This window comes from Bos grunniens, chromosome 22 (assembly GCF_055505025.1).
Source record: "Bos grunniens cultivar Pamir isolate PY7600 chromosome 22, Bosgru_T2T1.0, whole genome shotgun sequence".
Classification (NCBI taxonomy): domain Eukaryota; kingdom Metazoa; phylum Chordata; class Mammalia; order Artiodactyla; family Bovidae; genus Bos; species Bos grunniens.
In genome coordinates this window covers 28,501,888-28,527,253 of record NC_141186.1, presented here as the reverse complement: position 1 = coordinate 28,527,253, position 25,366 = coordinate 28,501,888, and the positions used below count along the sequence as shown (strand labels likewise).

General features: G+C 41.5%; 1 protein-coding gene across 4 annotated transcripts in view; it reads right to left on the bottom strand.

Annotated features, from left to right (window-relative positions):
* Positions 1 to 25,366, bottom strand: part of PDZRN3 (PDZ domain containing ring finger 3) — a 494,666-nt gene that overhangs the window by 230,571 nt on the left and 238,729 nt on the right. For all 4 annotated transcript variants that reach the window (XM_086366714.1, XM_086366712.1, XM_086366710.1 and 1 more), the window contains 2 exons: positions 20,605 to 20,691; positions 12,601 to 12,708 (listed from right to left, as the gene is read on the bottom strand). Coding sequence is in view for 2 of the 4 variants with exons in the window: in XM_086366710.1 (XP_086222836.1) it covers positions 12,601 to 12,708; positions 20,605 to 20,691 (195 nt within the window). In the remaining 2 variants the exon portion in view is untranslated. The remainder of the gene's footprint in view (positions 1 to 12,600; positions 12,709 to 20,604; positions 20,692 to 25,366) is intronic.

The window sequence follows — 25,366 nt, the reverse complement described above, 5'->3', positions numbered from 1 at the left end:
TCCTTTAAGATAAGTATTAAGTGTGGAACAAAACAGGTGGTGTATAAACGCAAAAACTGAGTGGGTGGTATGCAACTGACCCGAGTTTGAGAAACGCTTGTTTCTGTTTGCTGATCAGCATGAAATACTAAATTGGCTTAGCTGACTATCCCCAACCCTGATTTTCCAAGGATGACGGTAGCTTCTCTCTTTTGCTCCAGGGTGTATCAGAAGGACTAATTTCTCTCTCACCTTGTCTTACAACAGTTTAAGTTCGGTGCTCTCAGGAGATGATACAATGCTATTTTTCTAACCCTCTGGCTTGTACTTCTTACACACATCATGCTTAATCAAGGCTGGACTAAGTTGATTCTGAATAAAAAGAAATATATTGATCTTTCTCTTCTTAAATTTCTTCTATTTTAAGTTTTAGAAGGCCACTTAGAACTGGGATCAACTATAACAACAGGCCACAAACAGATCATACTGAATGCCTTTAGTGTTTTAATTATGGCAAAAAGCAACAAACCCTTCCATACACTTAACTTTCAAACAAACTGAAGGAGAAAGGAAAACATCATTTCAATAGAAGTAACAACTTCCTTCCTTGTCCTCTTCTCTCTGAATTAGTGTAACATCCTATACGTTCTATTAAACCTAGTAAATATAGCAGAGGAGACTGTCTGCATTTCACTTATAAGATGTACTAAACACATCAGGCAAATTAGCTTAATCTTACCTATGAATAGACTTTGAAGGTAATTAAACAACCTTGTCAAAAAAAAGATTTCCTGGCCTGCACTTTACATAATACCACGTTGTCTAAAGGATTCTTCTTTCATTTCTCACCAAGTATAAACAGAGGTTATTAAACAGGGATTATATTCAAAACAGCTTAAAACTTCATCCAATTTGTCCTGGGTCTACAATGACCAACTCATACAAAACAAAGGCAAAATCTCTCAAGTAACTCATCTGAAGCCAATATATTCAGGCATATACACTCACTCCCAGATTCATAAACATGTATATGCCTACATGGAGTCATATATATACATGCAGTTTCTACAAGCTCTTTAAGAAATCTTTAAAAAAAAACTTACTTGTCAAAATACAGTTTATTAAAGGTTTATGACTAATTAAATTTAAAATGTGGTTTAGAACTTGATGAAAACGCAGAAATTGAGGTTAAAGTAATGCTTCTCTGAAAATGATGAATCTGAAAAAGATTCAGCCAAATGCGGCATTTAATGTTTTTCTTCTATCTGATGTTTCCCTCTGCCATTTCAAATACCAAATGCAATCAGTCCTTCAGATATACTCACATGCTGATCAGGGCAGCTGAACGGAGAAATTATAAACTTCTCCAACTTTGCTATTTACTACCTTTAATTCTCCAAAAGCAAAGGGGAAAGTTTTTTCCAGTTTTCCTTTTCGCCACCAAGGAAAATTAAGATGCTACTCTATTGATAGTACTAATGTTTTGAACTTTCAATAAGAATATGATAAAATATTTTCTTGCTTGATGCCCCCTTTTAAAATTCCTTTATCACCAGCAATTCTATTGCAAGTCCCCTATATATGTTAATATTTCCCTGCAGTTCCTATAAGCATAATGACTCAGATATTTCAGAGAATGATGCAAAGTATTTGAAATCCAGTAACATTACTATAAACAAACATACTTTATTCTATTTTACATGTGTTCTTATCAATTCATTTAAGTGAGTTTAGAACAAGAAATGCAAATAATATGTGCTCCATATGCATTAATCGGAGAAGGCAATGGCACCCCACTCCAGTACTTTTGCCTGGAAAATCCCATGGACGGTGGAGCCTGGTAGGCTACAGTCCATGGGGTCGCTAAGAGTCGGACACGACCGAGCGACTTCACTTTCACTTTTCACTTTCATGCATTGGAGAAGGAAATGGCAACCCACTCCAATGTTCTTGCCTGGAGAATCCCAGGGACGGGGGAGCCTGGTGGGCTGCCGTCTATGGGGTCACACAGAGTCGGACATGACTGAGCGACTTAGCATAGCATAGCATATGCATTAATACCCTGTGATTAAGCAAACTGATTAGTTTTTATCAAGATAATGCTTACTATCAGGTTTTCTTTTTTCATCTTAACTCTTTACCATATATATACACTTTTCTACATTGGTGTATTGCATTCATATCAATACACAAAAATGTTACCCTACAAAGAATGTGATGCATCTTGCCATCTTAAGTGAAGACTTGGTTCAAAGAAATGCAAACTCCATAATTTTAAGAATATTCCAATATTCCTCATGAGTCAGGATAAAAATGTAAATTTTAACCTATTCAGGCACTTTAAAAATAGCTGATATTAAACACGCAATCGTTTTATTCTTAGAACACTGAAGTCAGCCCATATGCAATGAATTACCAGCTTCACACTAAGAAGTAAACTAAGAATTACTCCTGATTGATCAATTACTGAGATGTATATGGCCTTAGGAAGTGACAGCTCTTTCTCCACCCAGATTCAAAGGGCCACTAATTAAATAAAAGAAATCTAAAACAAATTAAAGTGATCTAGTCACAACTGTAATTTTGGGTTTATGAAACCGTGCCACACAAACGTCATCAAAGCACTGGCTTGTTGAAAGGTCCTCTAGTCCAGCCCCTGCAGAACGACAGGAAACACAGCAAAGCTAACCACCTGTGGAGTGTTTATTCTGGAGCCAAATTTACAGTTTTCAGACACATGTATTATATTCTTTATTGCAGCAACCCTGTGATATATGTACAAGCAGACCTTGTTTTATTGTGCCTTGTCTTTAATAGCGCTTTGAAGATTACTGGGTTTCTTACAAATGGAAGGTCTGTGGCAAAGCTGAGTCAGGCAATTCTACTGACATTTTCAACAGCATTTGCTTGCTGCATGTCTCTGTGTCACATTTTGATAGTTCTCACAATATTTCAAACATTTTCACAACTATTATACTTGCTATGGTGATCTGTGATCAGTGGTGTTAGGCATTTTATAGCAATAAACTATTTTTAAAGTAAGGTCTGTACATTTTTTAAGATAGAATGCTATTGCCGCCTAACAGTATAGCATGAACATCACCTTTAAATGCTCTGGCAAACCAAAAAATTTAGTCTGACTCACTTTATTGTGATATTTGCTTTATTGCAGTGGTCAGAAGCTGGACCTGCAGCGTCCCCATGGTATGCCTAAACGGTTTTCATATTTTACAGAAGAAAGCACTGCTGGGAGAGAAGAAACTTGTCCAAGTTTGCAAGGTTGGCAATAGAAAAACTAGAATTAAAAATCTGATCTGAGTCCAGAGTCCATTGACTCCTAACCACTCTATATGCTGACTGCCTTTCTTATGACCCTTGTGTCAGCTACCTTCTGTCCACTGGTCTGACACGGAAACTTCCCAGAGCCAGGGACCACATAGGAGCTCACCATCCATCCTGGCCTATCTCAATATTAGGGAGAATACAACTTGCCTCCAACAGGTGAACACACGCCTGCTGATGGTTTTTCTTCCACTGGGGGCCTAAGAACTCACACAACATAAAGATTTTCAACAAGCCCACGACCAGAGATCACTCTACATGGTCCATTACCTCTTCAACTCTTTAAATAAACACCTAATATGAGTTGCATGTCTCTGGTTAATGAATTCTCAAATCAACATGTGTAGAAACACTAATGTCCCAGCAACAGTCACTCTAGGAAAAGAACAAAAACCGCCTCCTTTGACTACAGACTGTCAGCATCTTCTAATCTGCCCCAAAGTTTCTCCAGATATTGAAAAATAAAACATAGTATATTTAGCTTATTTTAAAAAACAGACCGACATATTTCTTTGGGGAGTGGCTAAGATACCACAGGCTCTTAGGCTTCTAGTTCTCCTGGTCCCCAGAGCTGTCAACTGACTCACTAGGAATTGCGGGAAAAGAGAAAGTGATAAAAGATGGAAAGTAAGAGAATCAAACAAGCCAAAAGGAAGCAAGGAGTGCCATCCTCAGGAGAAGAGGGGGTGGGACCCAGGCACTCTGCACTTCAAATGACAGTCAAAATAGACACAGACAAGTAGACAAAACAAAAGCCAAAGGCCCCCTGGAGCGGTGTGGCAGAGAACGGCATCCCAGCTGCCCTCCCCTGGAGGCTCATGGGAATCATTCGCCATCATTAGACATGATGCTGCAAAACCATGCTGCTGCAGCTTCCCCCCCTGGGCTATAGGGAGCTTTCAGTGAAAGTGGCATAACCGCAAATCAGCTCTTGTAGCTGCCAATCCGACTGAGTCTTCCCTGTGTAATTCCCACGGACAGTTCCTAATCCAACACTCCCTCCTCCTGCCCAGTCCCCTCATCCGTAGGCCCAGTGCTCAGATTCCGTTTCCAAACGATGTGGATCCACTGCTTTGAAAGGTTCCCCCAGGGCTTCTCCCACAGAGCTTATTTTACATACAATTCATAGTTGTCAGACCATCCCAAATATCCTGGAGTAGGAAATGGCAACCCACTCCAGTATTCTTGCCTGGAAAATTCCATGGACAGAGGAGCCTGGCAGGCTACAGTCTGTAGAGTCGCGAAGAGTCATACACGCAGCCCAAACATTCCTTCCAAATTTGATAAAAGTGCATCCAGCTCTTTGTGTCTTATACCAACAGACTGAAAGACAAAAGCTTATTTAAAAAAAAAAGTGACATGGGTTCTTGTCCTCAAAACCCCCACACTTAAGGGTCTAGAAGACAACTGAAAAGAAACTGTATCTTATCTGTACTGTTGTCAAGGATTTGCTGTTGTGCTGTTGTTGGGAAATTACCAAAGACTTAATTTTTGGACCTAATCTTCATCGGAAAAATTTAATGGGGATGCCAGTCACTTCTGATTTATCCTTGATTTTAAAGCACTTTGTGGACGAGCTAATTAACTCTTACTAAGGGTTGACTCAGAGGGATAGATTTAAAATTTCTGTGGAGTCACAACTCCCACACAATACAGTGTCGAGACAGTGAACTCGGATCATCTGGGCAGAGGACGGATGGAGGGGGAGCTTCCAGAGGCTGCCCACACAGTCTGTACCCGGGGCCACATGCTAGGAGCTGGTGGAAAGGAGAATGACAAGTAACTTCTGAAGCAAACATACAAGCAGGAGTCAACACTGTGATACGTGAAATTCAAAAGAAACTTCTAGCTCACCACAGTTTTCACTTTTACTGTTTGTGTGGATTATAAAAGTGAACACTCACTTCTGGGCAGAAGAATTCCAACATTCCGGAAATGTGACTTCAAAAACTTAAAAGTTTCCCCATAATCCCACTCTACAACTTTATTTAAAACCTTAAAATGTTTTATTAAGGCAGAGTATTTTTTTTCCTGTGGAAAGACTAATATATATACAAATGCCTTTAAAACAAGCTGCATCATAGCACATGTTCCAGTCGTTACCTAGTGTATCTGGCCGGTGTGCATTGATACCTGTTACAAAGATGTTCACTGAAAACCCTAGTCTGCCTTTTCTATTCTTTTTGAAAAACTGGCTTTAATGGCAAAATTGTAACAAGAAAATAACAACAGCAATAAAATCAAGTCACTACAGTTATTAGAAAAAAATAATACATATTATTTTTTTGAAGGCAACTGGGAGTAAAGAGGAAATACTTGGTGTTAACTGATCACATTGTTAAGTCTGGAAAGTCTATCTTCCTGAAACACATCAAGGTTTTCTCAACAGTCCTATAGAAGCAATACATTCCGGCTAAAACATGCAAGGGAAAAACAAATCTCAGAAGTATTATTGCTGACTTATACACTTGGCTTTGGTATTGAGTTCTTGTATAAGATACTAAAATTTTAATTTGGAAAAAAAAAAAACAATTCTTTATATTTGCACTTAACAGCAAAACTCCTTTGACTTAACATTATCTTCGAACTCTACCCAAACAACATGACAGGCATGAGAGACAGAGTGTAATTCTCTTCTCATTTTAGAGATGAAGAAATTGAGGCTCAGCATTTAGGACACTAAGACCACAGAGCGAATAACTGAGTAGAAACCTAAACCTGGGGTTTAGGTTTAATATTTATTTAAATCTCGGGGCTCTTTCCACCTCAGTGTGTGCCTTTCAACAGTAAGGAAAGGAGTTGCCTTAATTTTGCCAGAGCTTCTACTGCTGCAGAACAGGTTATAAGAATAGATGAAAGTGGAAAGAGCCCTTAAACAGGGGGGTGGGGGGAAAACCAAGATCCAACAAAGATATTGCTTTCTGTAGAAAACAATACCTTCTTCAGTTTGAAGACTGAAAAGAATGGCTGATACATTATTATTAAATATGCACTATGCCAACGAAAGCTGATACATTATTATTAAATACGCACTTTGCCAATGAAAGGAGACTCATTACTTCCAAATGATAATGTTGTCATTCCAAAAACATCTGCGTCCATCCAGAGATAACAAATCCAGAGTCAAGCTGTCCCCCCACCTCTCTTGTGTCCAAGGCAAACATCTCTAAATGGTCACTACATTCATCCCTCTCAATCCAGATACTGTCTCAGAATCCTTCCACGACGCAATCCAGGGTTCAACACTGGCACCAATCGCAGTTAGTATCTAAGATGAAACTCTAGTCTCTGCCTCTAGAAACAGAGCTGGAATCCATTACTAATAGGGGTCTCTAAAACCTGTTTATTTTTGCAGCTAAAAAAGAACTTCTCAACATAGCTTGAATTATACCGTATCTCTTTCATCACAATAGAGTATTTGTGCAACTGAGACAAAGTTAGAGATCTCAAATTGACAAGAATAGGTCGTACTTCTTAAGACAGTAACTGATACAGAATTCTTTCCTCTCTGCTGAGTGTGGCGCACATCACTGCAGAGGACAGGGGTAGAGACCCACATGTTTATTTTGAATATTACCCCCATATGGCTTGTGCATCTCTCTGCCTGTTTAGCAACAGTAAGTTTCCTGTACACAGTTACATAAGAAATACTGAGCCTTTCTTTCCCCTATCATGAAAGAAGAGTATAATTGTAAAATCATATACTTTATAGCATATTTTTCCTGAAAAAATGGAACTAAAAATAGTGTGGAGATATTTCAAATAATTTCCATCAACAATTTTTAGTTCACTGATAACATCTAAGTAAATATCAGCAAGTTGATTCAAAAGAAGAGAGTATATTCATTACTATTTCAAAAGGGATCCCTCTAGGAGTTACCAATTCTCAAAGAAGAAGGAAAAAATTAACCATGCAGATTTGGATTGGAATTGGATGTAATGATACAGGCATAGATTTCAAAATATTAATACATAAAAGGACGAATGAAGAAATACATGGAGAGATGTGTGCTGTTGTTGATGATAATGTTGTATGCATGCATAGGTATTTATATTTTCTAACTGTCTGCTGAGAGTGCCTAGGAACAATGAAACCTCAAGGATAATGATCATGCTAGCAGCTGATTTTGATTTCTAAATGCCACTCACACTCCACTCAATGGAGTTATAGCTACTTGGAAAAAAAGTGGACTCTAGAGCTAGGGCCAGCAAAGTACAAGATGAGCCTGGGACACCTTGAGGTTCCAGAAAGTAACAAGTGCTTAAAAAGTGATGGGAACACGTCAAAGGATAGAGGAACTAGTTAGAAAGAGGTCCTTCTGGCCCAAACTGGCCAATGTGAGTCCATACTGAAACTGGCAAAAAGAGAGATGGAGATAGAAAAAATAGGGAGGAAAAAACACTTTTTCTTACAACTAATAAACACAGAAGGAATGTAGTCAGTAAATCACCATTTGTCAACTAATCAATTCAAGGAAAACCTGTAAGTGGATGTGAAAATCAGCGTACGAGAGTCTCAACAGGATATTAACACAACCTCAACAAAGCCCCTCTACCCCGACAAGACACAAGAAAAAAGGAGAAAACAGTACCTGCACAGCAGAGAAATCTGGCAGACGGCCCTCAACCAAGCGGGCCAAGCTGACATCACCAATAAAGGGACAAAGTGACATCACGTGACTCTTGACAGGATGCACTGAGGAGGACGCACCATCTCTTCTCCTACCCAGAATATAGACCTGAATCCATACCAAATCGAGAGAGGTTATACAAAAGACCTAGCTTGCATTCTGCAAAAATATCAGTAGCAAGGAAGACAAAGCTGAGGCACTGCTCTAAAGGAAAGGAAACTAAAGACATAGGACAACGAAATAAAACCTATGATCTGGGATTTGCTCTTGCTATCACAGACATTGTGGGGATGATCAGAGAAATCTGACTAAATGCTGTAGACAACAGTATCCTACCAATGTGTATTTCCTGATTTAGATAACTGGACTGCAGCTATATAACAGAAGGTCTTATTCCTAAGAAACACACACTGATGTATTTAGGAACAGGGGGTAGAGACAGAAAAGGATAAAGTAGATGTTAATGTTGGAGGAATCTGGGTAGATACTGTAGAGGAATTCATTGATGTAAGTCTGAAATTATGTCAAAATAAAAAATAAACAGAAAAAAGGAGCATCTTCTATTGCTTCTCCTAAAACTAAACGCCTTTCCAGGTGAATCCACTTGCCACTCTGCAGTTTTAGTTGGTGGGAGAATATTATCTTCACTAAGTAAAATCCTGCTTTACCAAGTGGCCTAGGTTGGGAATGGAAGACAGTGTTAATTCATTCCAGTCAACTCTGGCTCAGACGTTTCAGCAACAACACAGTAACTAAAGCTAGAGCAAACAGAGAACGACCGATTTACACAAAGGCCGCTGAGGACACACAACTTGCGTCACTACATGCCTGTCTCCAAATCATAACACTCCCGAGATGCACACATATTTACAGAGGACCGTACAAAATCAAGGTTACTGGCGACAGAGGGCTTAACTGTCCTGCCTTCACTGCATTTGGAGAATTGCATTTATTATCTCAAAGCAGAAACAGGACCTTGCATTTAACCCAGACAACTGTTAGAGAAACTCACTTACCACCAAATGAGAGGTGAGCACGATGCAAGAACAAGCTTCTGCGCAAGGCACCTGGCATCATAAGGTTTGGGAATAGGACAAATCTCTACCCCAGTCATCCTCTTTGGGGTCCCTGCCATAGCCAGAGATACTGGTGGAAATCTACAGAAGTGATTTTCACTGTCGCAAAGAAAATCGAGGTGGGGACCGGGGATGCTAGAAGCCCTACACTGCACAGGGTCTTGGATAGTGAAGAGTTATTCGACTTTCGGGATAACTTCCCCATATCATTCCAGACATTAGTAAAGATAAAATAACACACTTTTAATAAGTACCCGAGAGCAGACTCTAACTCTGTTTTACATATAAACACTAAGGGGGTTTTGGGGGTTGCAATTTAAATACATACAGATTACACAGCCATTTTCTCAGCAGAATTACTCAGCACAGCATAAAGGTGAAAGCAAGCCAAACGTCCATCAATGGAGAAATGGGTAAACAAAATATGGTATATACTTCTACACATACAGTAGAATAGCATTCAGCTTTAAAAAGAAAGGAATCCTGACACAAGCTACAAGCACATAGACAATCCTGAAGGACACGGTGTTTACTCATTCGCTTATACAGAAAGAGAAATGCTGTGTGATTCCACTTACATGGGGCACACAGTCGTCAAATGCATAGAAACAGAAAGTAGAAGGGGGCAACCAGGAACTGGGTGAGCAGGAGGAGGGGTGGCTTAGTGGCTACAGCTCTAGTTTGGGAAGAGGAAAAACTTCTGGAGATGGGACGGTGGTGATGGTTGCACGACTGCATGGGTGTACTTAACGCCATAGGAAAGTACACTTCAAAATAGCGACCACGGTGAACTGTACGTTACGTATATTTTACCACAATTAAAAAAAAAATACATACACACAGATGTGTGTAGATCAAAGGAAGACTGCAGTTTTTTTTGGTGCCATATCATAACCACAATCTGTTCACCACCCTGGAAAATGCAACTGTGGAGGGCGATGCCTGAATCCACAGCACCGCCCACGTGGACCCAGCAGAGGAGTAGCTGGTGTAACCATGGTGAGTCCACACGGAGGTGCCAGAATCTGGCAATAAACATCACAGCGTCTTCTAATGTTGCCGTGCCTGAGTGTTTACACACTGATCTGTGCATTTTTTTATAAATGATCTCCCTTTTGTTCTTCTATTCCAGGACAGTACAATAGCCACCAGTAGGTGCGTATGTATTGGGTTGGTCAGAAAGCTGATTCCGGTTCTTCTGTAAACCAGCTTACGGAGAAACCCAATATATAAAAGTTAGTTGTGAATTTTGTTTCATGATAGTATTGATGGTATTTCACAGTATTTCTTATAAAAACCAAGGTGAGTGTGCTCAGCTCTGATGTGGGCGGGATCTACAGTTCCGTCCTCAGGGAACAAAGAGCAGCAGGAACAGGGTAACTGCTGACAACTCTGCTGAGGAAGAGACTCCCTCGGTCCCTATGGATTTAATATAAGCATCCTTTCATCGGAATGAAAGTTCTTACAGTCAAAGTCTCGCGGGAGTTTGCCCACTCATCTGAAAAGGAAGCAATCTGACGGAAAACTAGAAAACCCCTGACTCTTAGTGATAAAACCCACATGCACACTTAAAATAATCAAATTCATGCCTGGTAATAAACTCAGACAGAGATGAGGTGAACCAGGGAACATTATTTTCAGGCATGGGAATCACTGCGTCACGTCAAAAGAGATTAGAATCTGACTGATAAGGGTACGGGGTGTCAACTGCAATTACACATCTACTGTTTCTCTATGGGGATCATCCCTTTTTCCATCTCAACAGTGGGACATGATTAATATTTTACATACTGTCCAAAAGCAGAATGTGACTTACCAGAAACCGTACTGAACACTTCAAATACAGATCCCCGCTTTGCCAAGAGAAAATCCTGCCCAGCTGTACAGTGCTCATTTGCAAAACATAAGAGCAATGAAATTCCATTACTTAGAGAAACTGGCTGTTCCACCAAACCCTTGGCAACGGAAGCTGTACTTATCTTTTGGAACAATAGTCTCAGAAAATGTATTCTCTCTCTCTCTTCACAGAAGACGGTAAAGGATGCATTTGAACTCTTGAAAGAGCGTCCTGCCCAAGCAAATTCCTGGAAGGGAAAATCCACTCCGCTGACCTGGGAAGTAGGAAGACTGACCCTAAAACATGCAGCAGAAAGAGTTCCAAGTGTAAGAACTCTTCAAAAAGTCAAGGAGGATGTAGCATGGTTAATAATGTCCTTAAAACAAGATCAAGTATCCTTTTAGTAAGTAAGTTTTCACACTGCATCCCCTCCTTCTAAAGAATAACTCTTATACCATAACTTGTTTAGTTTGTTTACTTGGGGAGATATAACCATCTATTTTCTTGAGGATATATAAACAGCCCTGAACTGTACTGCTTTGAACATTGCAGAAATCATCCAAATTAGACCAGAAAAGCGAGACTCTATCTTTCTCTTCCCAAGGTTCCCTTCCCAGAAGCATGTGGCCACTTTTCTGTTGGTTATGTGAGTCTCCCTTGTGGCTTATCCCATGGCCAGAGCTTCCAGTCAGTCCAAGGTTTGAAATAGGCCAGAAATACACTCAAGAAGTATAGATACTATGCAAATGTGTTTGGAACATAGAACATCCAGTGGTCATAGGGCCATTTTTCCAGTTTCCTATTTAACATGCTATATTATGGCAACAGCACATGGGGAGGCTTTTTATGGGCTTCAACGTCTCATCCTCGATTCTCACATTTAAATTTTTTCCCCTCATATAAAATCCAACACATTGAGCCCATGTATTCACCCATTAAAAGAACAATCAAAATGGCCAAAATCACAAACAAAAAATAGTCACATATCAAACTTTGCAATGAGAGCCCACACAAGCAGGCCACACAAACAACTCTTTCCCTTTCAGCAGCTCCGGGCAGGCTAGGACACTGACCCTATTCCCGAGGGCCCTATGATTGGGCAGAAGTAGCTACCTCCCCCAGCAGAAAACTAGAAACCTCCTACACAGAAGTTTAAAATGATGAGTGAAGAACTGAAAATGAGAACAGTGGTGATAAGTGATCCTCCTGAAAATCAATCTTTGTCTGCAAACCCTTAAGTCAAACTGGTACAACTGACAACAGGCAAGACACAGAAAAGGGGGAATGACACATATGCAGAAATAATTGTGTGCCATGAGCTCTGAGGACGTGAGAGTGATCCCGAAGCTGCCACAATTACTCTCTGGTCGCCGACCTGAACCGAGTCCCCATTTGCACAACAGGGACTGCTCATCTGGTTCTAACTAACACACAGCTCCCCAGTGGTTTTCACACAAAGCTCTGACTGAAGCACACAGAACAGATGCACAGCTGCATGAAAAGAGCCAAATCGTCAACAAGCCACTCATACTTTGGCTTCTCTATACGGAATATAAACAAAAACTTAACACCAAGGCAATCAACACCCAATGTGGTCCCACACAATTGGAGAAATCTGTCTCCCGCCCAAACAGCCACCAGTTGAGGCCTCCCTCCCCAACAAACATCTAGCCTTGAGCCGGATGAAGACTGCATGGCATTCAGCCTATAAAAGACCCTGGCAGTGTTCACATACCTCAATAATCCTGTCGTGAATCTGCAGGCCTCCGTCCTTGGCTGCCGGCCCGCTGTCAACTATTTTGGATACAAAGATTCCTTCACTGGACGATCCATCTTGGTTGTCCTTTGGGTTAAAAAAACAAAGGCATGAATGCTAGGCATTAAGTTGATCGTGAAAATCAAGCCAACACTCTTAAAACAGTAATGGACTCTTGCTGGTGTCACTTGTGGCAAGGGGGTAGAAGTCAGCTGTTTCCCCTCATATCTGTTTTAAACCAAAATGAACACATCGTAAAATAATTCGAGTCAGACCAAAAGGTATAAAATGGTAAGTCCCTTCCATCTCCAACCCACAGTCCTTCTATCCCTTTGTAGCATTGATTAGCAGTTAATCCATCCTTTCTAAAACATTTTTTCTTTGACCAGGCCGCACAGCATATGGGATCTCAGTTCTCTGACCAGGGATGGAACCTCTGCCCTCTGCAGTGGAAACTCAAGAATCTTAACCACTGGACCGCCAGGAAGTCCCTTTCCAAAACATTTTTTTTTTTTTACTTTACAATATTGTATTGGTTTTGCCATACATCAACATGCATCCGCCATGGGTGTACACGTGTTCCCCATCCTGAACCCCCTTCCCACCTCCCTCCCCATACCATCCCTCTGGGTCATCCCAGTGCACCAGCCCCAAGCTTCCTGTATCCTGCATGGAATCTGGACTGGTCAAAACATTTTAACGTATCACCTTCCTAAGTGAAAGTCTTAGTCTTTCAGTCATGTTCAACTCCTTGCAACCCCACAGACTGTAGCCCGCCAGGCTCCTCTGTCCATGGGATTTCCCAGGAAAGGATACTGGAGTGGGTTGTAATGTCCTTCTCCAAGGGATCTACCTGACCAAGGGACTGAACCCATGTCTCCTGCATTGCAGGCAGATTCTTCACCACCTGAGCCACCAGGGAAGCCCATCCCCTTCCTAAACATGTATCTATTCCTTTCTTATACACATAAATGGGATTATGCTCCACTCAACCTCTTTCACTAAACTGTAAAAATGTTAGAAATTTTTCACCATTTGACCCACCATCACCCTCATTTCCTCAAGTGACTAGACAATCAATCCTCACACAGGAGTAATTAGTACTGTTTCCAGTTGTTGCTTCCCTGCTGGCTGAGACAGTAAAGAATCTGCCCGTAACGCAGAAGACCTGGGTTGATGGACAGATAAGTCTGGCAGGCTACAGTCCATGGAGTTGCAAAGAGTCAGACACAACTGAGCTACTAACACCAGTTAGTCGCTATTAGAGACAGTAGCACCTCCAATACCTTTCTACCTGTATTTTTAAATAAATACCTTCGCTAGTATATATTGCTGCAAATCCCTAGCAATGGAACTGCTGGGTTGAGAGTATGCATATTTTATTGATGTTGCCAAATTACCCTTCAGAGAGCCTCTACTGATAGCTCATTCAACAAAGTATATTCTCATATCCTTACAAGCACAAGTGTAATGTTAAAATTTTAAATTCAATAATCTGATGGTGAAAATAGGCTTTTGATTTTTCTTGTGATTTGCATCAGAAAACCCCACCACGAACCAGCCCCCACCTCTTCAATCCTAATGAATTCTGATCTCCAATCTCTTTGAATCCCTTTAGATCTTTCAAACTCCAGTCTGAAAGTCTCTGGGAAAGAAGACAGCTCACTGCTCAAAGTCTTTCCTTTATTTAAAATAAAAAAGCTTCAACAAACTCATTAAAAAAACAAAACAAAACAAAACAAAAAAACCCCTCACAGCTTGTTCATGAACTTCTTTCCAAACAGCATTGGGATGAATACTTTCCAAGAGCGTGGATTAAATTTCTCGTGATTAACAGATGGATTTAGAAATGAAACGGCAAAAGCGAGTGTTGTTTCCGAACAAAAGGATTTAGGAAGTAAATTCAGGATGTTCCACAAAAAACTCCCAAATCCACCATCTTGGTGATTTCCCTGCCATAATGCCGTAAGAACATCTACTTCAGTAATCATTTCTCTGTACAAATACATCAAATTTGTAAAATACAAATACATCAAATGCAAATACATCAAAATTCCATTTGTTAAAAAATTAAACAACCCCCAAACCCTATATTCTAAAGATGGAGAGAGATGACTTTGAAGTCTACCCCCTGAAGTCTAACAACAGGAACCCACAGTGGGAAAACGCACACTCCCCAACTCTGCTCTCCCCTCCCTGCCCCGCTGCTCACAAAGACACACACACAACACTATATAATGTTATAATAGGACTCAAAAGAAACTAAAATCACAATGTAAAATGAGCATTAAGGGTTGTTCCCAACATCTATCCCCACAAGACAAAGATAAATCTCCCACTGCCATCTGGGTTCCCTCAACACTCTTCCAGGGGGCTGGATCAGTAAGACTGTGGGCGCTGAGCTGGATCAGCCGGCCCACAAAGACACCACTGCCCAGCATGGCAGCCCTTCCCTCGGGCCTAGCGCACACTAACCCTTTCCCGCCTGAATCTCTTTGAGACTCCTCTCTCTCTCACAGCCACTACTAACGACGCACAAGTCGCAAGCATATCTCAGACAGAAGCACAGAGAAGTGCGACAGCTTCTATTTACTGAGTGCACACCAGGTACCAGGTACATGGAGCTTCCCAGGTGGCTCACTGGTAAACAATCGTCAGCTAAAAAAGGAGACACGGGTTTGATCCCTGGGTCGGAAAGATCCTCTGGAGAACGAAATGGCAACCCACTCTAGTACTCTTGCCTGGGAAATCCCATGGACAGAGGAGCCTGATGGGCTACAATCCAGGGGGTCGCAAAGAGTCAGCTAAACAACAGCAGCCAGGTACATAATGAGTGTTCTCTGTCTATCATTTAATCCTCATAAGAGCCACAAGTACTGGTAAGTAGTATAAATATCCATTTCATAGATGAAAGAAATCTGAGACAGGTTAATTGACCTACTCAAGGTCATACAGCTAAAAAGTGGCAAAGGTTTGTTTCCAACTAAGGATAGGCTGATTCTCTTACACAAACTCTAAATGCAACATTGTCTCCCATTGAGAAAAATTTCAAAAATACACATGAATTCAGAAATACAGCATTCCAGGCTATGGAATATTCCACCAGAGGACCCTGAAGAGTCTCAAATGACCACAAAGGATTTATGGACAAGCTTAAGTTCCGTAAGAGGTGACGTCAATACATCAAATGAAGAGATCTGTGTTTACTCTGATTGAACTGCTTTGCATTTCTCGGCTGGGGAGGAAGGAGGAGATAGGGGCTGAGATTTTGGTTTTGGCTCGTTTTGCAGAATAATACATTTGAACAGAATTATTTATCTTAAGGCGCATCAGAAAGTCCCAGCAAAAATCAGAGAGGGACAGGCAAGAGCAAACACCAAACTGAGGTCATATGAAGACTGTGATAAGGGATGGGAAGAGAATGTAAAAAACAGAAAGCACAAAATCAGAGAAAACCAAATCCAGAACATTCCTGATCCTCTCAGAACACCTCTCTCTATTCTTTGTTTGGAGGCTCCTCTCCTAACACATTTTAAGGCAGAGCTATGCACCAAGGTGAACCAAAATGACTTAGGATTTGTTTGGGTTTGCTGGCCTGAGAAACAGAAAAATGAAAGGGCTTGTTTCCATCCCAGGGGTGCCAGACAATGAAGTAAACTTGCCAAAGGCCGAAGGTCTGATACACCAGACTGGCTGCTGTTTCTTCAGGGACCTGAGCACTCGTGAATGGGTGATGTGATTTTGCTAAGAGCATTACGTACTGCATGGTGCAATGAAAAGCCTTATGTCAGAGCCCCCCCGCTGGGCTTATATCACAACTCAACCAAGCATCCAACACAGGGATTCCTTGGGAAACACACACGTCATTCGCCCTGCCTTCTACTTCCAGTAACTAACAATGAGAACACATTGTTGCTCATCCTGGCTTTTTAGCATGTTCTGAATGACCTGCCAGATTTCCAGGCACCAGGGCAGAATCTATTTAGGTTTTATTATGCTGCTGCTGCTAATCAGGACACGTTTTTAAAAACATGATGGCAAACACATGCATATGGAATTCCATTTCCCTCCCCAGGGCTATGCACGGAGTTCTTGCAAAAAGACCACATAAGCTGAGAGCCCTTTAATGCTTCAAAAATCAGTCTAGTTTGTGCTTATACCACTTTTTTAAAGGAAAAAGAAAATGACCTAAAACATATTTTTTGGTAAGTCTGAGAAAAACAAAACCAAACTGCATTCTAGTGAACTTGGAAGCATCCTTTCATCCTTGGGGAGGTGCAGAAATGAAATACCATCTTTGTGGGCTTTCCCGTTGTTGGATGACAACAATTGCCAAGCCATGAGTTTGCCTCTCCACTTCAGGCATTTTGCAAAATTCAGGCTCCCCTTTTCTATATATAAGCTTTGGTGTGCAGAGAAGAGGGCTTCCTGGTTTGGACTCTTTGGGCTACAGAAGCTTTCAAACTGTCTAAAAATGAAAAGCATCTTTCTTTACTGTAGTTGTTTCTTAAAATGGTAACGGTAATGATGGATAGGGAGAGAATGAATAATTATGAATAAAAACCAACTGTAGCCAACTGTCTTGTTACATGTGCCAAGTGGCAAAACACGTCTCCCGATGATAAGGTGGAGGACTGAGTCCCTGGGATCCTGGGACCATGACTGAGCCAGTCAAGCCCGATTTGGCTCCCTCAGCCCTTCTCACAGCTGGAAAGCCTGACCCTCAGCAGCAGGGACTGAATCAGAGCAGCACCAAGACATGCTGCCTGGGATGGCAGCCAACCAGAAAAAAAAAAGGAAAAGCAAAAAAGTCCCAAGCTGACATAATTTTGGGTGTCCCAAATGGTGGTAGTGGTAGAGAATCTGCCTGCCAATGGAGGAGACACAAGAGACCTGGTTTCAGTCCCTGGGTTGGGAAGATACCCTGGCGAAGGAAATGGCAACCCACTCCAGTATTCTTGTCTGGGAAATTCCATGGACAGAGGAGCCTGGTAGGCTATGGTCTATGGGGTCGCAAAGAGTAGGAAATGTCTGAGTGATTGAGCACAGAGATAATTTTAGTTTAAGAATTCCCCTAAGATGATGGGAAGAACAAGGGTATGTGCACATCCCTAGGGCTCAGGCAAGACGGACAGCTCCCTGCCCTAACCAACCTTCATTCTATTTTAACCTCATCATCTAGAAGTGTTCTTTTTAAAACATATTTTACAAGGCAAATCATGTATCAGTTAATCATTTTAATGACTATGTACCACCTACTATTAAGCTGTCATTTTCTTGCAATAAACCATGCTCGTTTGTTGTTGAAACTGTGGCTTTGGCCAAAAGCAAAGGGAATTTAATCACAACCCGCCTCTTCTTCTCTGGTCTCTTTCTGACCACGTCCTGCCACTCCTCAGCTCTGTCTTTGTCCTTGGCCAGGTTTCCCTGGGTCTGTCCACTTTCTTTTATCTCAGTGGCCTTCAAAGATGGGTACTTGCAATGAAACACAGTGGAATGATGAAACAGTATATTAAAAATCATATTCATATTTTAATTTCATCATTTAAATGATTCTTTAGCATGTAGCTTTTATAAGACAGGTAATATTAGTTTCATAGTAAATATATGTATAATTTGTAACCAACTATGTCCAAATTTTTTCCTACAGTGGGTCCCTTGGACTGCAAGGAGATCCAACAAGTCCATTCTAAAGGAGATCAATCCTGGGTGTTCTTTGGAAGGACTGATGCTAAAGCTGAAACTACAATACTTTGGTCACCTTATGCGAAGAGTTGACTCATTGGAAAAGACTCTGACGATGGGAGGGATTGGGGGCAGGAGGAAAAGGGGAAGACAGAGGGTGAGATGGCCAGATGGCATCACCGACGCGATGGACATGAGTTTGGTTGAACTCCGGGAATTGGTGATGGACAGGGAGGCCTGGCGTGCTGTGATTCATGGGGTCGTAAAGAGTCGGACACAACTGAGCAACTGAAGTGAAGATTGTTCAATTAAATATATTATACATGGACCTCTGATCTAGCAAACTCCTACTCATTCTTCAGAACCCAGCTTCAATGGCCTGCCCCATGATGCCTTATTCCCCAGGGCTAACTGCCTCCCAAAGCATCTTTAGCTGAACTCAGGCACAGAGTTTTATCAGTGAGAACAGTGCTTCCCTCTCTAATTCATCCGTTTCTCCACCTGGACATGAGCTCCATGAAGGCGGGGCAAACATTAGTTACATCCAGATGGCTGACATCTTCTTATCCTTTAGGATTTGGCTTTATATCCCTTCCCCTCTTTCCTAATCACTCTGGGCAATGATGCCCCTTGCTCCTTGGTATGTAGCATAGCCATCCTCCCATTTTTTCCCCTTCATTGTACTTCTCCCAATCTGTAATTACTCTTTATACTTGTTTCTTGCCTTATATCACCCAGGACATAAACTCAGTGACCAGAGGGATCCAGTCTCCCCAGCCAATATCTTCAAATCCCTAGCAAATAGCCCATGTATAATGCTTAACTGTTGAATGAGTGAATCTGATTTTTCTTTCCCTTTTCCTTGACTATTTTCCTCTTAAGCTGACTAATGAGGAAGACGTTTGATTTTAGTTGATCAGTTGTGTCCAGCTCTTTGCAACCCCATGGACTACAGCCCGCCGGGCTCCTCTGTCCATGGGATTCTCCAGGCAAGAATATTGGAGTGGGGTGCCATTGCCTTCGCCAGGGGATCTTCCCTACCCAAGAACTGAACCTGGGTCTCCCGCACTGCAGGCAGATTCTTTACTATCTGAGACAAATGAGGAAAGGCTGGGAAAAGGAAAAGAACAAGAGATGACACATACTTTGGGCACCCCACATGAAAGGTGAGACTCCAGAACATATCCTCTGCCACCTCCCCAGAGCCCTCTCAGCAGACATTTTCCTGGCAGTTAAATCAACAGATCTGAATTCAGCCTCCCCTTTCTGGAGGAGGGGATCATGATGAATGGGGTGAACAAACAGCTCCAGTGAGAGGGAAGTGCAAAGGATACACCAGCCCACAAACGAGGGAATGGCCCCTGACTGATGAAAGGTGGGTAGAAGTCCTGACAAGACTACCAGTCTTGGAGCCCCGACTCCAGCAAAGCCCCTCAGTGTAACTGCACAATCCTTTCTTCTTTTAAACTTATTTTGTATTGAGGGGGTAGCTCAGCTGGTAAAGAATCCATCTGCAATGAATGAGACCCTGATTTGATTCCTGGGCTGGGAAGATCCGCTGGAGAAGGGATAGGCTACCCACTCCAGTATTCTTGGGCTTCCCTGGTGGTTCAGATAGTAAAGAATCCACCTGCAATGTGGGAGACCTGGGTTCAGTCCCTGGGTTGGGAAGATCCCCTGGATGGAGGGCATGGCAACCCACTCCAGTATTCTTCCCTGGAGAATCCCCATGGACAGAGGAACTTGGTGGGCTAAAGTCCAGGGGCTTGCAAAGAGTCGGACACGACTGAGTGACTAAACACAGCACATAGACAATTAACAATGTGACAGTTTCAGGTGAACAGTGAAGGAACTCAGTCATACATATACATGTATCCATTCTCTCCCAGACTTCCCTCCTATCCAGGCTGTCTCATTAAACTGAGCAGAATTCCACACATATTAACATGACTTTTCGCAGTTCAACTGCTATCAAACTAGACATGAACTCTTCAAAGCTAAACAGCTAGGATTAGCTATTGTATGACTAGGACAATGCTACATTAGGAGACCACAACTAATCCCCCAAACCAAAGCACTTTGCTGTACACCCGCAATTAACACAACATGTAAATCAACTATGCCTTAATAAAAAACAAGATGATAAAAAATCCCGAGTGTGAAGATGATAAAGGCACAATGAACTCTAACTAGAGCAGAATGAAGTGAGCAAGGTTTCCTACCCTTCACAGCCCAGTTCTTGATCCCTTTCCCAGCTACATCAAGGACCTGTAAAATCCATCTCAACAACTAACATACCACACACGGCCGGCCACCAATGATGTTGAATCCCAAGGAGCCAGAGTCCCGATGCAGGACAAGAGTCAGGCTTTTTGTTTCTTCACCCTGCAGGGAATAAATGAGTTTAACATTTCATTAACATTTAGGAAAACAATGGGGGTAATTTTCTATCTAAATGGACTCATGGATTGTCAACCTGATCATTAAAAACCCTGTATCTCTAGAGAAGTTTAACCCAGAAAATTTGGGAGGCTCATGCTGAAACTCTGGTCTGTGTTGAGGAGATGACAAACATTTCTAGATCCCATCAGACCCTGCGGTGAGCACTTAAGAATATCTGAAGACATCCAGACAGAAGTAACAAGCATTTTCTCTCGGTGACACCTTGCTCTGCACACACATCTTTGCTTTGGCCCGCCCACCATAGGCTGGCTGTTTTCAACGGCTGTTTTCATCATTTGTGTTTGGGAGACTTAGGGGGAGAAACAGCGCTTAAAAAGTCAGACTCAAACATGGGTGGGAACAAGGAAAATCCCAAATCTTACTAAAAAGGGAGGAGGGGGCATTTTCACAAAGTAATGACTATCCAGTCCTGAGGAGACGCAGACTGCTGAACAGAAAACACTCTGTTTAAGGCAGGTGGGACCACATGAGCCACTTTAAATCAAATAAGCAGAAGTGGCCCCGGCAGGTCTCAGAGGCACAATGTTCAACAGTCAAAGAAGAGGGAGATGCCAGGGCCCCCCAACCAACACTCTCCAGTAATAGACAGATAGATAAAAATAGATCTCACCTTCTGTGCAAACTATCACTTAATAGGCTTTGACATAAATGCTAAACTCACAGATATACCACTGAAAGGGTTCCAACTATTCGAATGGTATGCAAAGGTCCACATGCACTGGCTATAAATTTGCAATTGCTTCACTCACATTTTCTGTTTAAACAGGGTATCATTTAAATGTGGCATTTAAAAAAAAAGTATGAAATATTTCATTATATGCTTTCTCAAAAACAGCACTAACAACTTATCACAAAAGAGGTTTTATTCGGATATTTACTGCTTCCTGGTGCAACTTGTGCCTTATACTTATGGCAATATTTGAATGACATGAATGCAGCTATCTGACTTGACCACCATGCAGGCAAAGAAAGCCACACTTTGTGACCTGCAGTGCCCAGTGGTTTTTTTCTGCCACCATTTTCAATGTAAAATACTGTTCCACCATTGTCAATGTAAAACCCTGTTCCGTATTTGGCCAGGAAAAATGCACAACATAGCCACACGCACATTCACGCATACATTAAAGATTAATAGATTTCAATGTGTAAAATTATCTCCCTGGGCTTAACATTCTCAGTAAACAAGCCTGTTTCTCCTGACTAGTTAGTATATTGCAGAACTCGAAATATTTTCAAAAATGTCACAGAAGTTAGCATCAATTACGAAAACGCTGTAAAAAATGAAAATGATAATTTACTATTAGAAACAGGCTGTTTCTGATGGAAATAACTACATATTCGATAAGAACAAAATAACAAAGTCTTCATTTCTTCAGATTGAAACAAAAGATTCATTTCTGTCACTTACTCGTTACAGATAGAGTATATGAATATAAGAGAACCCAGTCTCTATCAAGCTACCACACTTAACAAAAAACAGCAGAGCCTCATTAATGATAACCATTTACTTACTTAAAAAAAAAAAAAATCCAATCCACAGTACCACCATTCAGAGCATCTAGTTTCCCTGGTAGCTCAGTTGGTAAAAGAATCCGCCTGCAATGCAGGAGACCCGGCTTCGATTCCTGGGTTGGGAAAACCCGCTGGAGAAGGGAATGACTACCCAATCCAGTATTCTGGCCTAGAGAATTCCATGGCCTGTATAGTCCATGGGGTCACAAAGAGTCAGACACGACTGAGTGACTTTCACTTTCACTTTCATCAATGGTATCAATCTTTATCATTAATTTGAACCAACAGCGAGACTAAACCTTGCAGAATAACCCTAATAGTTTAGAGATGTAAATGCAATGTTTTGCAAACTTAAACAGTTTATATCTTTCTGCCTTGGAAATGGAAAAGGTTGCTAAGTCCACATCTTGCTTTATCTTAGCTGAAAAAGAAATACATGGGAATTTGAGTGAGTTATCATACATAGCTTACATTTCTGGCTTTCATAACTAATCAATAATAGAAACTGCCAGGTCACAGTATTCTAAGGCAGATAGCTCTGGTTGGACAACCTCAAATGAGGCAAAAAGGAGAATGCACAGCTAAATGATTAAAACAGACTCATTTTAAATCTACTGTGTGATAACTATTTTTTTTTTAAATGAAAAATAAAGAAATCATATTACATTAACAACAATAACAGCTAACTTTTACTGGCTCTTTATCATGTGTTGGAAATTATACTGAGCACTTAAGTGCTTTATTTTGTCTAATAATCCAACCAATCTTATCAACTGGCGCTATTACCATTCTCAAGATATAGGTGGGAAGATTGGGAGGATTAAAAAAGCTTGTCAAGGAGCTAGTAAGAGGTCACTGGCATTTAAACCCATGATCTCCTAGATTCTAGACCGCAACTCTCTACACTAACGTCCTTCTTGTGTGGATGTAGAAGACTGCCATGTAACCTGGCAACATCTGAGGTCCCACCCAAGCTGATTCCATTGATGGCATTCCAAAAAGTTCCACAAAGAAACTTATTATAGGAGGTCTTGGCCAGGAAACCAGTACCAGAACAGAACTCTAAACTCTTTATTAAACTATTAATCTCCAAAAGATCCAGCCTGAGATACCCAGAGACACCAAGGTCTGGTCCCAAACTCAGAGATCTCTTTCCAGGGACAATGGAGACCAACTGAGACAATGCCTGAAACAACATCATGTAGCCAAACATCAATCTGCAAAGACTGATCAAGTTAACAGTCAGGTTAACCCTCTAACCCTCCCTGCCAGATGCAAACAACCGCAGGAGCTAAGAGAACATGTTCTCTTTTTCTAGAAGTGTGTTGACCCAGTCTGTTGTCCAGCAGGCTTACACACTGGCTTTAGGTGACATTGCCTATTTTAGGACTAATTTACAGGACTGAGCCACCATATGGAAGTTTCAACACATGATGCTGGGAGTGATGACAGAGAAGAGAAATGCTCTGGCTAGACTGAATTACTTTCATTTCTCTAACTCTCAAAGGTCAGTTTCTTTTCTCCGACACCCTGAGCTCCATTCTGATTTTTCCTTTCCACTTCCTTCCCCCTAAGCAACCTGAACTACTTTTGTTTACTTTCTGATTCTTCAGAAGAAATGTTAATAGAGAATTTTAACAGGAGGCTTCACATAATACCATGTTAACAGATTAATTTCTGATTAATGATTTAATCTGTTCCTGGGTTCAAAGTGTATCAGGATAGAGGGTATTTAAATGATTCTCATTCAGTTATACTCTACCCAGTAAAGCAAAGAAAGTGAAAGTGTCACTCAGTCATGTCCAACTCTTTGTGACCCCATGGGCTATAGCTCTTCAGGCTCCTCTGTCCATGGGATTCTCTAGGCAAGAATACTGGAGCAGGTTGCCATTCCCTTTTCCAAGGGCTCTTCCCAAACCAGAGATCAAATCTGGGTCTCCTGCATTGTGGGCAGATTCTTTATCATCTGAGCCTCAAAGATCTCAAGAGATGGATAAACGGAATAAGGACAAAGGTTCTCATCAATGCTGCTTTCCCAACTGTTCACAGATGTTACATTTGTAAGTAACATCAATCATCTAAAGGAAAATTTAATTAATATTGCTCTGCCTTGGTAGTTTATCATAACCCACGCTTTGAAACTTTCTCAATGTCTTGATATAACAAAATAAAAGATGGGAAAGAGCTCTCTTTCACATAAACAACTGAGTAACCAAAACATCAGGCTTTTGAGGCAGGTATTATATCAAAGCTCTGTACCTGGGAAACTGAGGCTCTGAGAATCGCATACACTTGCTGAAGATCACGTGGCTGCCAAGAGGGAGGGGCGGGGTTGGAACCCAACCCACGGACTCCAACAGCCAAGTTCTTGCTCCTGTGCTGGTAAACATGTGCACCCTACCCTAAACCCCTTTGCCTCAAAATACTCAGCCTTCACATTAAAATGTCAGGAAGGATTAGACATCTAATTTGTTTTCTAATTAGAGTTTTAAGCAAGGCTTATTTGGACTATGCACCAACAGTGGCAAAGATCAGAGTTTCTATTATACCCTGAACGGTGTCATAAGAATACAGTGCCCTTCACAGGAACAGGGTGACGGTTAAGATCCTGGACTTCGGAGTCAGAACGTGACTTTAGTTTTTTCCTTCTGAGGAGGAGGAGAATAATGGCTTCTTCCGAAACATGAATGAGATGGGACTATTCCTGCCCAGTGCCTCTGTACCGGGCTTGGCCAATAGCAAGGACTCCAGACATGAGCCAAGCACAGCACCATGGTACTCTCTGACCACATAAATGACTCTGCTACAAAACCCCAGAAATGGAGAATGTCTAATCCTAAATTAACTTAGTCTACAGCAAGTCTGGGAGAGCTGAGGCCCAAGACAGTTACATGTTCATCACAACATCTGGCCCTCAAATGGGAACTATATCCACGTACACATTTCTCCTCTTCCCAAGTCTGGAGAAAGAGCAGCACGGTCTTGGAGGGCTGCTGAAGGGCCAGGAGGCAGATTTTATTCTGGAGGCGGTGGGAAAGAGACATGATACAGACAAGGGGAGCAGCTCGGCCTGAACCTGGAGCTT